The sequence below is a fragment of the Chiloscyllium plagiosum genome, chromosome 20, assembly GCF_004010195.1.
Source record: "Chiloscyllium plagiosum isolate BGI_BamShark_2017 chromosome 20, ASM401019v2, whole genome shotgun sequence".
Taxonomy (NCBI): domain Eukaryota; kingdom Metazoa; phylum Chordata; class Chondrichthyes; order Orectolobiformes; family Hemiscylliidae; genus Chiloscyllium; species Chiloscyllium plagiosum.
In genome coordinates this window covers 35,265,279-35,282,663 of record NC_057729.1, presented here as the reverse complement: position 1 = coordinate 35,282,663, position 17,385 = coordinate 35,265,279, and the positions used below count along the sequence as shown (strand labels likewise).

At 38.8% G+C, this 17,385-nt stretch overlaps 1 protein-coding gene across 8 annotated transcripts in view; it reads right to left on the bottom strand.

Annotated features, from left to right (window-relative positions):
- Window positions 1–247: 247 nt before the first annotated feature.
- The window catches only part of LOC122560167 (polycomb group protein ASXL1-like), a 106,527-nt gene continuing 89,389 nt past the window's right edge, over window positions 248–17,385 (bottom strand). For all 8 annotated transcript variants that reach the window (XM_043710512.1, XM_043710511.1, XM_043710513.1 and 5 more), the window contains 3 exons: window positions 13,904–14,009; window positions 6,624–7,374; window positions 248–4,655 (listed from right to left, as the gene is read on the bottom strand). In XM_043710512.1, the coding sequence (XP_043566447.1) occupies window positions 1,350–4,655; window positions 6,624–7,374; window positions 13,904–14,009 (4,163 nt within the window). In that variant the 3' untranslated portion in view covers window positions 248–1,349. The remainder of the gene's footprint in view (window positions 4,656–6,623; window positions 7,375–13,903; window positions 14,010–17,385) is intronic.

The following is a 17,385-nucleotide window of genomic DNA, read 5'->3' as shown; positions in this document are numbered from 1 at the left end:
TAAAATTAAAAACATAAAATGTGCCTAAATTGTGGTTGGGAGTCATTCTCAAAAAACTAACTAAAAGCAGTACAATTTAAATCATTGAAAACTCACTTCTTTCACTCCAATATGCAACCTCAAAAGCCCAGTCAAAACACAAGTGGTTTTGTCACATGTTAGTACAGATGAGAGACTATAACCTGTCCAGCGAAACAAAATTTCTTTTAATACTTCAAACAGATAAAATTTGGAGAATGCAAAGATCAAAGAGCTTAGCAGATTTATATGAACAATGCACCACATCACAATATAATTAATGTATTTTATTCAATTTACTACACAATTCAATACTGTGTAAAGATGTAAATAAAAATACAGCAAACACAGACAGAAAGTCACCCACGCATTAGAGACTAATAAATCCCAAGCATATACTCAGTCAACACAACAGCATGAACATAGACAAATAGAAAGGAGAAAGATTTGATGGCTGGAGATTAATGTACCCTGAGAATGAGTTTGTAAAGCCACTTCTAAATAAATTTATATTTGCAGAATGTCTTTGGTAAACAGGGAATGAGATTCAGGTCAAACAATGAAGTAAAAGACTTCTGCCCCATTGTTCTTCGCAATTATAAATGGAAAACAACAAACCACTTCTATAAGGCCACCTAATAAGCTTGCATCTTTGCTAACACTGTGTTCATAGGTTATATTCTACCACTTCCAAATAAGGGGGAAGCAAGCTAAACAAAACAAAGTGTAAAGATGCCGGTGTCAGTAACGCACTGGAAGCATCAAATACTGCACTCTCCATTTCAACCTTTCTGAAGAGCAACATCACCAACATGCAAAGCATACCAATGTAGGAGACTATAAGCATTTTAACATTGAAAAAAATAACTGAACACTGCTTTGTATTAGGTCATGAACAAATAGCAAAAACTCAACATGCTTAATCATGTGGTCAGTTTTACAGTATTAACATGTTGCTTTCAGTTTTACAAACTAAATCAGTGCATAGACCATTATTGTGGAATCAACAACTTCATCTTTACACATCTCTGGTAAGAAAAGACATTAACATTAGCAAAAAAATTCTAATAGGAATTCCAACAGATAGGTCCCTCATGATTTTCAGTCCAAAAATGGTTCATTAGGAACTGCTAAGATACACTTCCTAACGTTTTTGCATGCAGTTTATCTGCCTTTCCATTTATGTACAGTGGCCAGACTGGACTCAAAAAAAAGGCAAAATTATACACAATGATACACAATTTTGATACATAAATGTTGCACTTTCACCATGCTATAATAATCCACATCATATGGATCCAGATTAGTCATTTCTTCACAACAGTTCTTCACTATCTCACCACAAGACATGATACACAAAGCTTAGATGGGCCTATACAATCATCATGGCAAAATGCTCCACACCCTTTGCACATGATCATGGCCTTTAGTCTGCATGAACATTTAAAAGTCATTTCATTGACACCACTGCTTTCAGCAAATGTCTGAGCAGGAACTGAAGAATTGTGATTCCCAAAGTTCGCCTTTTGACTCAGCGACATTACACTTCCAGCAAGAGATGCTGGAAAGTTACTCATAGAGAGTTCTGAAACAGACGTGTTGGTGATATGACTAAATCCTGTGCTACTGAATGAAAGTTTAGGAAGCTTGCCATATAACTGCTGCTGAATACTGAGCTGGGAATTAATGAGAGAATGTTCTGATGAATGCTGAAATTGTAGACCAGTCTCTTTAATAACTTTTCCAATATTGCAGTCCATCTTTATTGGTCCAACATACAATTTGTCTTTAGAATCAAAAGGAATGTATGCACCATCATTTATACCAATGATGTCTTGGTTTTGGTTATTTCCTCGACATGTGGGAATATTTTCAGTTTTGATGACTTTAAAGCTTTCATGAAGTTTAGGAAGCCATTCCCTTCTTGCGTTTTGCATATTTTCCATTCCAATTAAATTCCTTTCTGGTGAAGTCTGGGCAATGCCTGGCACATGCTCAATAACCGAACCCTTTGATTGAATCTTTATTACTTCTGTTGCTCTACAGCTTCCATCATTTTGCACAACAACTGTGTTATGTAAATAACCATGGCTAACCTTTTGCCTCCCTGGTATTCCACTGCACGCTTTAGCTATTACCGAACCAAATATTGTGTTCTGAGCCTCCAAACTTTTACAAAAGGTAGGTGTATTTGGAATGTAGTAGCCAGACACGGTAGAGCTACTGATTTTCTTCAAGGTCTCAGGCATATTTCTAATTATAGGGTTTTTTACATTGGGACTGTGTATATTTCCAGGGGAGACTTTCATTAGTTCTTTGCTGCTATCTTCAAAATTGCAAGAAGCACGAGTTAGTTTTTCTGTTGTGGCTTCAGACTCTTCAACAGGTTTAGAAAGATCTGGTGTTCTATTTCGCTGCTCCTGTACAACTGGACCATCTCCAAGACTTGCACAATCCCTGTCCAAGACCATCTGTGATTGCACATACTGCTTACCGGATTGCAATACAGTTGACTTCATCTGTTCAAGTCGTTTTTGAGACAAATCTCGAAAATCTCCTGACAATATTTTATGCAAATGACAATCAGTTAACTTGATTCCACTGTGTACTCCACTGATTATACTTTTGATATCCGTTGTTTGTGGAACATCAACAGTCAACTGACTGAAATTTCTTTCCTGCTTCACTTGTGGGTTCTCAGAAAGCAGTGGAGGCGGTATAAGCAACCGAGTTATTTCCAATTTGGTACCAGAATGTGACTGTGGCAAAACCTTCTCTAAAGGAAGGCTGCCCTGAAGTAACTGGGTAACCAACGGGTTATTGACTTCAACAGATGAGAGTGGCCTATTCAAATTACCAACTTTTTTCGGCTTTTCAACACTTGGATGTAGCAAAGAGACAGTCTGATGCATGTTATGCAAAGTTTCAGCCTTCTCATTCAGACACTCATTTGGTCTTCCATCCTTTTGCAGCTGATTATCCTCTAACATCTGTAAATGTTTGGGCAGATCACCATCATTAGTCCCTTTGCAGGCATCAGAACTTTCCACAATTACACCACTTTTAGAACAAACAGGGGTTCTGTCATCTTTCAGTATTCTTTCATTTGTGGGCTGTATACAACCTTCATCAGACAGCTGTCTACCTATTTCAGTCTTATAATACAAGCCATTCATATTCAGGTCACTCTCAGAATTTTGCTGCCTTTTGCTGACTAGCTGGCCAAAGACATCCTCTAATACTGCAACATCTGATTCTATCGATTGGTGCCTGCCATTTGCTGCTGCCTGCTCATGTTTCATAAGGTGCTCTGGCGCACATTCTGCATCATCAGAAGCAAAACAGTTAAGCCCCTCAGACTCGAGAGGAAGTTTTTGTGTTAATGAATGGCTGGGTTCCTTATTAGAGCATGTTGACACTATTACAGATGTCATCTGTTTCTCTGCAATATGAGATACATTTGAAGCCTCCAGTAACTTGCTTATTTCTTGCTGGTTACTTACGTTAACTTCAGCACAATCACTATCATTTTCATCATGTGACTGCAAAGTTGGAGAACAAGTTACTTTATGGATTAATGGAGATTCAATTTCCTTTATGATGCATCGATTAACTTCTTGTTCACATAAATCAGTTTCTGGAAATTCACCTGATAATTGGGTAGTCAAAACATCTGTAGTGTTTGCTTTAGTTTCCATTTCATTACTTGGCAATGAATCAGATTCTGCAGTTTTCACCCCCACAACAGGGATGTCCATAGTGTTGAGGACGACAGTATTCTTAGTTTCAGCAACTATTGGTCTCGAGAAACCATAATTTTGAAGAGATTCATCAATGCAAATTGTTTTATCCTTTTCAGACTTCTGGATTTGATCACAGGGTAGATGCAAAGGATTATCAGCTTCAGGAAATGTAACGATTGTTGCTTCACATTTAAGCTTTTCACTCGATTCATTACAGATATTGTCTCTGTCAGCACTCAAGTTCAATGTTTCAGGTGGTTGATCCTCTTGAAGAATTTCAGTTTCATCACTGTCCGTTTGCCCGTCAGAAACCACAATGTCACTGAGGTGACAAACAGTAACCTGATTGCAATCTTGCACATCAACCACTAAATCTGGTGATTTACTGTTAATTATTGTGTAATTAGCATCACCTCCCAAATCAGTTTGCTGGATATCATCTGTCTCCAATTTACCTGGTGTTATGTCAATTAGATCACTTTCCACACACTCCTCAATTATAATACCTTGCTTAACACTATTCTCTCCATCACTGTTTTTTTCTGGTTCATCAGTTGAGCAGGTTTGCAATAGCTGTGTTCTATACTGATGTTTTGTTGTAGTTTGTTCAAGAGCTCTTGCTTTTCCGTTGTTCTGTCCGAGTGAATCAGTGCCCCGTGGTCCATTACTACCACTACCCCTTCCCCCTGCTTCCACTGTAACACTGGCAGCTGCAGCTGCTGCTGCCTCCCTTTGTGCCCTGGCTTGTTGAGCACGGGCTTTGATATCTGCAAGTGTTCTGGCACCTGTCCTTTCTCGACTGACTGTTCCAACTGTAGTGATGATTCTGGGGCAAATCTGATAGGTTGGCTGCCCTTTGACAACCCATGGTGGTTTGATTCTTGAGAGCTGAATCTGGAAGAAAAATAATTAAAAATTTATTACAGAATTTTTAATGAAATAAGTTCTACAACAAAGACAGCAACTGGTTATACTTCATACAACATTTTTTGGATGAAGATTTGATTGCTGAGATATTGATTCTTCAGCGATTGCTAATAATTTCAAAACTCTACACAGCAAAACCAAAAAGGTAAACTGTAACTGAAAAATTAAATGCAAACAGAAAAGCACTGATAACACACAATGGGTCAGCTAATCTGTAAAGAGAAAAGATAATTTAATCGGTGTGCACTCTCACCAAGCCATTGCATTAATGTGCAACAAAATAATAATTTTATAAGTGACCAGCTGCAAGTTAATAGATCCAGGTTTCTCCAGCTTACTTGTTTATTCTCTCCACGTAATGGTTTACCAATAGAATGTACATTTACAAAACATAAAATCAGGAAAGAAAAATGTCCTGCTCTGAATGACACAATCAAAGTAAATTTCTGGTCACTGTGAAAACACATACAGATAGGAGGAGCTTGCACTTGTGTAACACTTTATCAAGTCTTTTGGATTCCCAAAGCACATCATAGTAGTGTAGTCATTGTAATGTTGTAAGACTCAAGCATTCCAACCCAAGGCTCCTTAAACAGCACATCAGCAATTATTCACAAATTTGTATTTAAAATGCTGCTGTGTACCAACAAAGACCTTAGTCAGGACACCCGGAAAAAAATCTGCTTTTGTATCATTGTAAGATTCTTCAAACCAATTTGAGCCACCAAAATAAGCAATAAGGTCTCTGTTCAAATTATCTAAAACAAAGTGCTTTCATAGTATCAGTCTAGATGGCATATTCCAAACCCACAGTGAGGCATAAACTCTCAATATAAAGACTCAGACATGTGTACATCAACTGAGTAAATTGCTATATTAAGTCTCAAGAGATAATGCAAATTTTAAGATCTTAATTAATAAAGCACAACATGGGATTCATAAAGCTCTTACTTTCTAATTAAAATCTATGAACAGAATACATTTCCGTTAGAATTTTCTCGTGGATGGCTTTTTAATATGTAAGTAGTTTGTCTCGGTCTAAGCACTTGTAGCAGAATACCTCAAGAGCATGAGCAGACAAACCAATTTTTTTCACCAATGAATCATGTTTTGCAACAATAATGTTTTCCACTGGAGAGCTAACAGGATTTTTCAGGAATTAGGATAAGGAATTAAGATTAGGATAAGGAATCCAAGACCCTAGCAACTGCAGGGAAACTGCACAGAAAAAGGTCAAAACTATTCAGCTGGATTTACTTGTAAAATACACTATTACATATAAATGACAAAGTTTACAACTTTTAAGCATAAACTTAGTAACCTAAAATAGCTAAATGATTATCAATACAAAGAGAGCAATTCTAACCGTGAAAGTGCAATCACAATCTATAGGACCACTTATTCAGTAATTTAGCACCAATTGGAACCGAACTAATAATCTCACTTAGGAGAAAAAGATAGCAGGTATGACAAAATAAAATACAAGTTTTAAATAGGACCTAACCTACACAGCACCTCATCGGGGACCACACAGCATGAAACTCAACTACCACAAATCCTCCAGTCATTAAAAACAGAAACAGACTTTATTTCAGATAACACCACCAGAATTCCTAACTACAACAGATGTCAGATCAACCAACATTGAAATAAAATGTATGAAGCATTCAACATTAAAACAAAAAGAGGACAAACCATTTTAAAGAGGAGGAAAATATCAAAGGTTTTATTTTGCATGCAGAAAGAGGAGACCAGTGATTGTGCTTTTCAGATGGAAGGTTTGGCAAGTGAATCATGGCATTTCCTAGATTTAACATTAATCTCAAGAAAACAAAGCATCACAGCTACTGTCCCAAATTGTTTATCTAACAACAGTAAAATGGAAACTACAGTGTGCTTTTCAAGTAATGATTCAATAATTTTATATGTACATACCCTAATTGGTGGCACCTTTGGCTCTTCTTTTGTAGGATGCTCTTTTTCTGTCCGAAAGCTATCAATTGTGGTCCGAAAGGACTGATGATCTTCAAGTCGTGGCTTTTTCTCAGGGCCAGAGGTTGAGGCACAATGCTCAGAAGATTTTCTCTTTTGGTCTTTGGACTCTGAAGAATTGTGCTCTAACTCACTTTTCAAAACAGCACTTCTTATAGTAAGACAGGTGATCTGATCCTTAGAAATCCCAGCAGGTTGCACATCAGTCAATTCTGAACATCCATCAGATTTGCTATGTTCTTGAGATTGTATTCCTGCAGGTCTTTCTGTAAGTAATATAGGTTTGGAGTTTAAGGCAGATTTACTTGGAAGATTTTCTTCCAGCTGTCCCGGTCTAGCTTCATTATTACTTAAACTAAGTTGATCTTCATCTGCACAGCCAACAGCCTGAAACACCTTGGCCTCATGATTGTGCTGTTTCTGGCTCCTGGTATCTTGAAAAGACACCATGCATGAATCTGTTTTTTCACTTGGTTCAGGAAGTTCAGCCTTTGTCTCTTTAATAAGGCTCCGCTTCACTCTACATTTGAGGTCCACCTTTGAACTTCTAGTACATTTCCTTAATCTCTCATCCTGCTTTTTAACCGGACTTTGCTGTTTAGATGGTCCTGCTAATACAGGTGAACTGGCTTCATTTTCTATTCCCACTTGTACTGATGTCTGCTGTTCTGATTCTTCTTTAGTCAAGCCCAGTCTGTTAACATAACCAAAACAAATATACTCACATATATTGGATTGCATTGTATAGCAACATGTGACAATGTTAATTTTCAATTTTCCTTACTGAGATTTCACTTTCAATTTGATTTACATTTGATTGGATTCCATCTGCACTAATTCTATCCTGAAGATGTAATTGCTACAATTTAAGCTGGGTCTATTGCATATGCTCAAGAATATTGTGAGACAAGAGGTAAAAATGGGACTTTTTAAAACAAGAGTAAGTTTTAATTCATTTTTGAAATGCATGTCAACATTGTAAAATTAGACAAACAAAATTCCAACCCAGTTATTGGTAGACAGTGTAGATAACAATTTAGCAAAATGGGTGGACAGTGAACTTATGTACACAAATTGTTGGAACACTTATTACATCAACAGAATTTAAGCTGGATTTAGTGATAAATTTAAGTAGTGTGAAGTTGAATTAAAAATAGGAGAATTAAAACAACGTGAATGCCTCATGGTGTTGACTCTGCACAATGCCTGACAAATCAGGAGCTGCAGCCATCCACAGAAAACCAATTAACCAACATCATGCCGTGCGTCAAGTGAAATGTCTTAGCTGGTCTCATGCCTAGCATTTCTTCCTTTGTTAGTCAACTTGAATTAGTAGATAACATTTAAGTCTACGCTGTTGTGGGATATGAACTCACACGAGTCAAGGTGTATGTTGCAAAGCTACCTACCCAATATAAAAACCAATGTAACAGAAACTTGATTCAGAGAGTCATAAATAACATTAGCATCACAATTTGGAAACTGAAAGAATCAGAAATATTTTTAATCTCTGAAAAGTGTAATGGTTGAAAGCAGGATGAATTTAATTTACAATAGATTTGTGATCAGTAGAGGAATCAAAAGCTATGGGAAAAGTGGATGCGAGGGGTGTTGGATCAGCTGTGACCCTATTGAATGAGAGCAGATTCGAGGAGCTGAATGGCCTACTCCTGTTCCTATGATCTACAATTGATCCTAAAAATAAGTAAGATGCTTGACAAAGTACCTATCAGGAGTGAAAAAGTCAACATAACCTACTGTGTGAAATGTGATGTACACATTTCATGTGTGTCAAATTTGTAAAACTTATGCAAACTGACTCCTCACACTACTACTGACACAGCAAAATTGGACACTCTGATCTGCACACCCAATTATTAGATCTGTGCTCCTACCAAATAAGGTTTCATTTTTGGAATGCAGCCACACAACACTTACCGCAAATGTGCATGAAGTCCATAGAAATTCTCATCGCATAAAAGAAAACGTTACAGAAATATTTATGAACATCCTTTAGAAAACATCACTAATCTGTATAGGACACTAAAATAAAGCTGTTTGGAAATATAAACTGTTCAAATATTTAGCCAGTCATTTCTAGGAGGGATAGTCTACCTTTCTCTTTTGGTTGACACTCCACATACCATCTATAATTCACTGCAACACTACTTCGGAGATTGCATGACTGGCATACCTGAAATTAAGGGAAGCTCAAGTTGTATTCATCTTTCTTAATAGATAGGCAGATCTAAGCATTAACATCTATTGCAGCTGCACTGCAGGAATCTTCATAACATGACACAAAGTCAATCCAGACAGTACCTACTACTTTTCCTGTTAAGCAGTCGTCATCTTAGTACATCAGAAGTGACCAAACAAAATGGCAATTGTTTGAAGAAATTATGCAGATTATTATTAGATTACATGCTTGAAAGGAATTTGAAAGCTCTTGATGACTTGGGCAGACCCAAGATAATCCCGAGTATTTTTTTTAAAGATGTCAACAACTAAGCCACATTCTGCGCATCAGGTTTAATTGGAAGCACCAACTTTCAGAGCGCCACTCCTTCATCAGGTGGTTGTGCAATTTACAGGTACAACAGAAGCTGACTGGTGAGCAAAGATGAGTAATTCTGTTTTCTACTCCGTTTGAAACTTTCTTAATCTTCAGCCAGTAGCAACCACAGTATAAAACTAAGTTCAAAGAAAGGAAGGTCAGCTTGCCTCCACACAATGCCTATCCTATGGCATGTCGGGAGTCTTGAGATATTTCATGTCATTTAGTTCCGTAGGTGGTGTTTTCCAGCTGCAGAAACTTTAGCTCTGGATTTCAGAGCTCTAATGGCAGCTGGAGTCACTACGATTCATTCACAAGGCAGAAGACTATGTGGTTATCATATATAAGGATGTGAGCAATAAGTGAGAACAGAGGCATGCAGGTAGATAGGGAACAGATGATTGCAGGCAGGCGGAGAGAACCAGGCAGGTATTGTAATGTGAGCCAGTCCCATGGCTCAGGCAGCTGAACTGTACAGGAGGGACGGAAAGAAATAACAGCATTAGTGATAGGAGATGTTAGTCTGGGGAAACAGACAAGCATTTCTGTAGCCAGAGATATGACTCAAGATGGAATGTTACCTCTCTGGTACCAGAGTCAAGGATATTATGGAGTAGCTGTTGGATATTTTTCTGCATTAGCCAAAATTTGCAGTTCACACGGCACCAAAGACATAAGTAGAAGCAGGATGTGGTCACGAGTCAGAACTTCGAGATTAAAAAAAAACAGAAAGCAGGACCTCAAACGCGATCTCTACATTGTCAGTGTCATGTACAAATGAATACAGAAATAGGAAGATAAGACCTGCTTCCTGGGTCACATCTGTGGATTCAGAAATGCCTGTTTCCTTCCAAGCAAACATCTCCTGTCACTACTGCTGGGATCTTTCTCTTTGCCTCCAGTACAGCTGTACAGAGCTGGGTTTGAATACTTTGCAGGTCATACAGTGGAGAGGGTTTAATAATAAAATAGTAATTCCTCCATATCAGCAAGATTTCTGTTCCTGAGAATCCCCATAAATGATGAAATTTGATTGTTCAGTGCTCATTAAAGTGTTCAACAAAATTGGAATAGCAAAAAAGTAGGAGTTGACACAGTCTCAGTTGAGGACAGCATTGTCATACTGGAGGAAGAGAATGTCCCAGATGGTTCAAGAAGTGATTTTGCTAAAGCTAAGAAGCAAACAGGTTGCAATTACATTGCTCAGGAAGGTCTAAAAAGACACTACAGGACGTAGAGAAACAGAACTGCAAAGAAGTTACAGTCTAATAAAAAAGGGAAGACTGGTAGGCCTGGCTCTTGGAAATGAGGTGGTCAAGTAGACCAGGTGTTAGTGACAGAACATTTAAGAGAGACAGCGATCATTCATTTGATCACTAGGATTAAGAGGACGGCGGAAGAAAAGCAATAATCAACTCTGGGAGAGCCGACTACAGTAAGACAAGAGGAGAGCTGGCAGTATACATTTGAACCAAAGGTTGGATGGAAATTCTGTGGGTGAACAATGGGCTACCTTCAAAGAAGAGATGATGATTAAGGTAGAGTTAAGTTATATTTCCTCAAAAGGAAAAGGTAGGCAAATAAATCCAGAGCTCCCTAGATAAAAAATAAGATAGAGATTAATATAAACAAGGAGAAATATGCTCAGGTGTCAGATGGAAAATACAGTTTAAAACCAAGCTAAATATACCAGGTCCAGAATGGAAGTGAAAAGCAATAAAATGAAGCAAAGCATGATTATGAAGAGAGACTAGCAGCTAACATAAAATTGAATCCCAGAGTCTTCTAAAGGCACATAAGTAGTAAAAAAAAAAAAGATGGTAAAACAAGGATTGAAATTGGTTAGGAACTAAGAAGGTTACTTACATCTTGAAACAAAGTTATAGCTGAGATATTAAATAAATACTTGACATCTGCCTTTACCAAGGAAGCAAATGCAACTTAGCCAACAGAAGGCACAAGAAATTCAGTTGTTTCAGACTTCAAATTTAATAAGGCAGTGGCAATGGATGAATTGTCTCTCCTGAAAGTCATACAACACCAGGTTATAATCCAACAGGCTTATTTGAAAGTACAAGCTTCGTAGCACTGTTCCTTCGTCAGTTGATAAGGCAAAAGACCAGATAGAATGCATTTAAGGTTACTAAAGAAGAAAGAATGGAAATTACAGAGGCATTAGCCATAAATTCAGTCTTGCTTAGACTTGGTGTTGGTGGTGGTGGGGGGGACATGTCTGGGGGCCTGGAAAGTTGCAAACATTATACCTTTGTTAAACAAAAAGATGGAATGAGAAGCACAGGAATTACATATCAATCAGTTTAACTTCAGACGTGGAGAAACAATAATTTGGGGTAAATTTAAATCACATGGATAAATGTAGATCAACAAATAGCTGCTGAAGCTTTCTGAATAAGTAACAGAGAAGGCTGATGAGAATAATGCTGTTGATAGGATGTATGTGGGCTTTCAAAAACTGTTTGGCACAGTGCCAGACTTGTAAACAAAGTCAGAAGTCATGGAATAAATGGGGCAGTAGCAGCGTGGATAGAAAAATGGCAAAGTGTTCGGAACAAGAGTAATGGTTAATGTGTATTATTTGGATTGGAGCAAAGTCTGTAGTGGAGTTCCCCAAAGGGCGGCACGGTGGCACAGTGGTTAGCACTGCTGCCTCACAGCGCCAGAGACCCGGGTTCAATTCCTGCCTCAGGCGACTGACTGTGTGGAGTTTGCACATTCTCCCCGTGTCTGCGTGGGTTTCCTCCGGGTGCTCCGGTTTCCTCCCACAATCCAAAGATGTGCAGGTCAGGTGAATTGGCCATACTAAATTGCCCGTAGTGTTAGGTAAGGGGTAAATGTAGGGGTATGGGTGGGTTTCGCTTCGGCGGGTCGGTGTGGACTTGTTGGACCGAAGGGCCTGTTTCCACACTGTAATCTAATCTAATGTAAAAAAAAAAGGTTGGTATTAGGACCCTTGGTTTTCCTGATTCATATTAGAGATCAGGACCTTTTGGTGAAAGGGAACAAGATCAAAATCTGCAAATTACATCATACTTAAAAGCACTGTAATTTGTGAAGAGAACAAGGCAGAACTTCAAAGGGACATTGATAAGGTGGTTGGATGAGCAAATAGGTGTCACATTAATTTCAATATAGGGAAGGTAGAGTTGGTACACTTTCACACAAAGAACACGAACAGCATAAACTAAAATGGTATGCAATTCTAAAAGGTATTCAAGGAATAGCCAGACCTGAGTATACAACTGTCTAAATCATTAAAGATGACATGACAGGGGGAGGAAGCAGTTCATAAAGCAGACAGTATAGACAGTATCTGAAGCTTTATTAATGGGTCAGAGTACCAGAGGAAGAAAGTTATGCTGAACTATAGGACACTAGTTCAACAGCTGGATATTGTATACAGTTAAGTGTTACACTTCAGGAAAAATGAGAATGCATTGAAGAGAGTACAGAAGAGGCTTTCAAGAATAATTCCAGGAATAATAAGTCTCAGTTATGAGGATAAATTGGTGAAGCTGGGACAGGAATCGACTGACAGTGGATTGGAAGAAACTGTTCTCATTCGTGAAAGGATTGAAAACAAGAGGTCACAGATTTAAAGTAAGTTGCAAAAGCAGCAAACTATGTGACAAAATGCTTTGTGGAGAGAGTGGAGTTAGGGTCAGAAACACATTTCCTGTAAGCATGGTGAACAGCAATCCTTTAATTTTCTTTCTGGCTGCATGCGCCTCCAAGTCTGGAAGTCAATGTTGCAATCATCATGTGCGGAACCTCAAAGTGGTTGCGTGCACACAGCCTAGAAGAAATAGTGGCAATTTAATCGAGGTACTTAAGAGAGCATTAGATGATTATTTGAAAAGGAAGCAGTGTTCAGGTTGACAGGCAAGAGCAGAAGGATAACACAAGGTTGCTCATTTGGAGAGCCTGTGCAAATAGGATGGGTGGTTTTGCACCATAACAATGATCATATTTTGTGTATGGTGTGTGAGGAGCACACCAATGGGTTCTTGAATGTGGCACTTAACTCTGCAAATTAAAACCACTCTAAATTTTGCTACTACTATATGGTTATATTCCTTCGATGAACACCATGAGTTTCTCTATACGCAAGATGCTTTTTTTGACATAAACCCAGACAAAGTAAATAAAAATGGAAAAGAATAGCCACGCAAATCTTACAAAGGAATATCCCTTTATATGGAACCTTTTAGAATCTCAGGACATAAAATACTTTAAAGCAAACTAAAACTTTTGAAATATATTCACTCTTATAATGTAAGAAACACAGCAGCCAATTTGTACAACGCAGGCACTACAAACCTCAATGAGAAGTTGACCTGAAATTCATTTTATTTATTGACACTGGTTGCGGGACAAATTCTGGTCAGACTACAAGGGGAACTCATTCGTTCATTGCCAGATGGTGTTATGGAATCCTTTACCTTGAATTTTGAGTGGACAAAACACCATAATTTTGAAGTCGTAAAATGGCACCCGAGACAGAACAGGGAGTCTTCCCTTTGGTTAGGAGTCATACAAATTTTGTTTTCAATTCTTAAGCTGCTCTGTAAGTAAGTTTCAGAGCTAATATTACATTTTAAAATGTTAGAAAGCTGACTGGACATATTTAATCAAAAGTTGTGCTTACTTCTGCCCATAATAATCTTCAAAGAAATTCTCTTTCCACAGCTCTACTCTCTTTTCTTTTTCCATTTCTTGACGTAGTCGAAGTTGCATTTCAGGTGTAAATTCGCCTTCACAACATTAAAAATACACAGACATTACTTATTTCAAATGAAAAACATCTCACATCTTAGAAACACTAAGTCAAAACTGTGCAAAAAGGTTAGCAATGAATGCTTATAAGGAAAAAAAACTTTAAGCATATATTTATGTCCATTATTGCTAGATAGTGAAGTCGCACTTTGGGAGAAGAGAACAGGAAAAAGTGAACACACATGGCAATTATCCTGGTGAAGCCAGGAGTTGGATGCAGAGCTAAAGGCTTAAGGGCTCATTTCTCTCTCAAATCCAATTTTACTAAATTAAGGTTTGAAAAAAGTTAGTTAAGTTTTTATGAGGTTTGGATCCCTATTTGAGCTAACCAGTTAAGAAATTAATTGGCTGAAGCAGGATTCTCTACTTTAACTAACTCATTGCACTTGCACTGTTTCTCAGTGCTGCTTGAGTGCGCAATTTGAGATGCCAGAAGTTGGGTTGATGAAGGAAGTTGTTAAAGATGCAGAACATTAAACTGAGGATGCATTTGCAGCTAATACAACCACAGGTGGTGTATCAAAAGGTTAGGACCATTCATAATGAGTAATTAAAAAGTTATTTTAACTGCAGAAGCAAAAAGAGTGTTATTTTTCCAAAACTTCTCTAATCGGCAAAGTTCTTACTTTGCCAGGCTACTTTTATGGTTCAGGATTGTACATTTCACGTTGTCTGACAGGGGTAGCAGGTCAAATATCCAGTGAGCCAGCTGACAAGCAGAGTGCTGAGCAGGACAGTGAGCCAAGCTAGTGAATATTAATGATATCAGTGACACTTTGCATGCATATATTGGAGTGGATACCAACTTCCTGCTCGAGATGCACATCATTGGTGTCAACACCAATTTCCTATGTCAATATGGAGGCAGGAAGACAATAAGGACATTTTTTTTCCAATGCTTTTATGACACTGATGACAGGACAGGTGATGTTTCACAGCTGCAAGTGGGAGTTCCTATGCCAATTAAAGGCAATCACATCAGTTTGAGGACATTGAGCTCAAATTACAAGCTGGAGGATGAGCTAGAGATATTGCAAGGAACTGTACACTTAATTTCAAGCATTAGGAAGGAAATTGAAGTACAGGCCCTCAAGGGTCATAATCTCCGGATTACTGCCCGAGCCACGTGCCAATTGGCATAGGGATAAGAAAATTAGGGAAGTAAACACGTGGCTAAGGGATTGGTGTGGGAAAGAGGGATTCCACTTCATGGGGCATTGGCATCAGTTTTGGAACCAGGGGGATCTGTACCGTTGGGACGGTCTCCACCTGAACAGATCAGGTACCAATGTTCTCGCGAAGAGGATAAATAGGGTGGTCAGTAGGACTTTAAACTTCTGAGTTGGGGGAAAGGGAAAGTGAAAGCGACAGGGAGTATGGAGTTAAATGGAAAGATAAGCAGCAGGATAGCATGTGTGCAGGCGGATTTAAACTTGAGGCAGACTGGGAATGCAGCAAAAAGGAAGGATAACTTAGGACATCTTATGACTTCCAATATCTCTAATGGTAAGAAAGTTAGCATTAAGGCACTTTACCTGAATGCTCGTAGCATTCGTAACAAAGCAGATGAACTAATGGCACAGATCATCGTGAATGATTATGATGTGGTCGGCATCACAGAGACGTGGTTGCAGGGGCGGTCAGGACTGGCAGTTAAACATCCAAGGATTTTCAACTTATCGAAAAGACAGGGAGACGGGCAGAGGGGGCGGGGTTGCTTTGTTATTTAAGAACAAAATTAAATCTATGGCACTGAATGACATAGCGTCGGATGATGTGGAGTCTGTGTGGGTGGAATTGAGGAACCACAAAGGCAAAAAAACCATAATGGGAGTTATGTACAGACCTCCTAACAGTGGTCAGGACTAGGGTCGCAACATGTACCGGGAAATAGAGAAGGCATGTCAGAAAGGCAAGGTCACGGTGATCATGGAAGACTTCAATATGCAGGTGGACTGGGTAAATAATATTGCCAGTGGATCCAAAGAAAGGGAATTCATGGAATGCTTACAGGATGGCTTTTTGGAACAGCTTGTCATGGAGCCCACAAGGGAGCAGGCTATTCTGGACCTAGTGCTGTGTAATGAACCAGACTTTATAAAAAATCTTAAAGTAAGGGAACACTTAGGAAGCAGCAATCATAATATGGTAGAGTTCAGACTGCAGTTTGAAAGAGAGAAGGCAAAATCCGATGTAACTGTGTTACAGTTAAATAAAGGTAATTATGAGGGCATGAGAGAGGAACTGACAAAATAGACTGGAAGCAGAGCCTAGCGAGGAAGACAGGAGAGCAAAAATGGCAGGAGTTTTTGGGTATAATTGAGGACACTGTACAGAGGTTCATCCCCAAGAAACGAAAGATTATCCGGGGAGGGATTAGACAGCCACGGCTGACAAAGGAAGTCAGGAAATGTATTAAAGAAAAAGAGAGATCCTATAAAGTGGCCAAGAGCATTGGGAAATCAGAAGATTGGGAAGGCTACAAAAACAAACAGAGGATAACAAAGAGAGAAATAAGGAAGGAGAGGATCAAATATGAAGGTAGGCTAGCCAGTAATATTAGAAATGATAGTAAAAGTATCTTTCAATACATAAGAAACAAACGACAGGCAAAAGTAGACATTGGGCCACTTCAAAATGATGCTGGAAGCCTAGTGATGGGAGATAAGGAAATAGCTGGAGAACTTAATAAGTACTTTGCGTCAGTCTTCACAGTGGGAGACATGAGTAATATCCCAACAATTAAAGGGAGTCAGGGACTGAGTTGATTATGGTTGCCATTACAAAAGAGAAAATGCTAGAAAAGCTAAAAGGTCTTAAAATTGATAAATCTCCTGGCCCCGATGGGCTACATCCTAGAGTTCTGAGGAAATAATGGAGGCGTTGGTTGAGATCTTCCAAAAGTCACTGGAATCAGGGAAAGTCCCGGATGATTGGAAGATTGCTGTTGTAACCCCTTTGTTCAAGAAAGGATCAGGACAAAAGATGGAACATTATAGACCAATTAGCCTAACCTCGGTTGTTGGTAAAATTCTAGAATCCATCATTAAGGATGAGGTTTCTAAATTCTTGGAAGAGCAGGGTCGGATTAGAACAAATCAACATGGATTTAGTAACGGGAGGTCGTGCCTGACAAACCTGTTGGAATTCTTTGAAGAGGTGACAAATAGGTTAGACCAGGGAAATCCAGTGGATGTGGTCTATCTCGACTTCCAAAAGGCCTTTGATAAGGTGCCATACGGGAGGCTGCTGAGCAAGGTGAGGGCCCATGGTGTTCGAGGTGAGCTACTGGTATGGATTGAGGATTGGCTGTTTGACAGAAGGCAGAGAGTTGGGATAAAAGGTTCTTTTTCG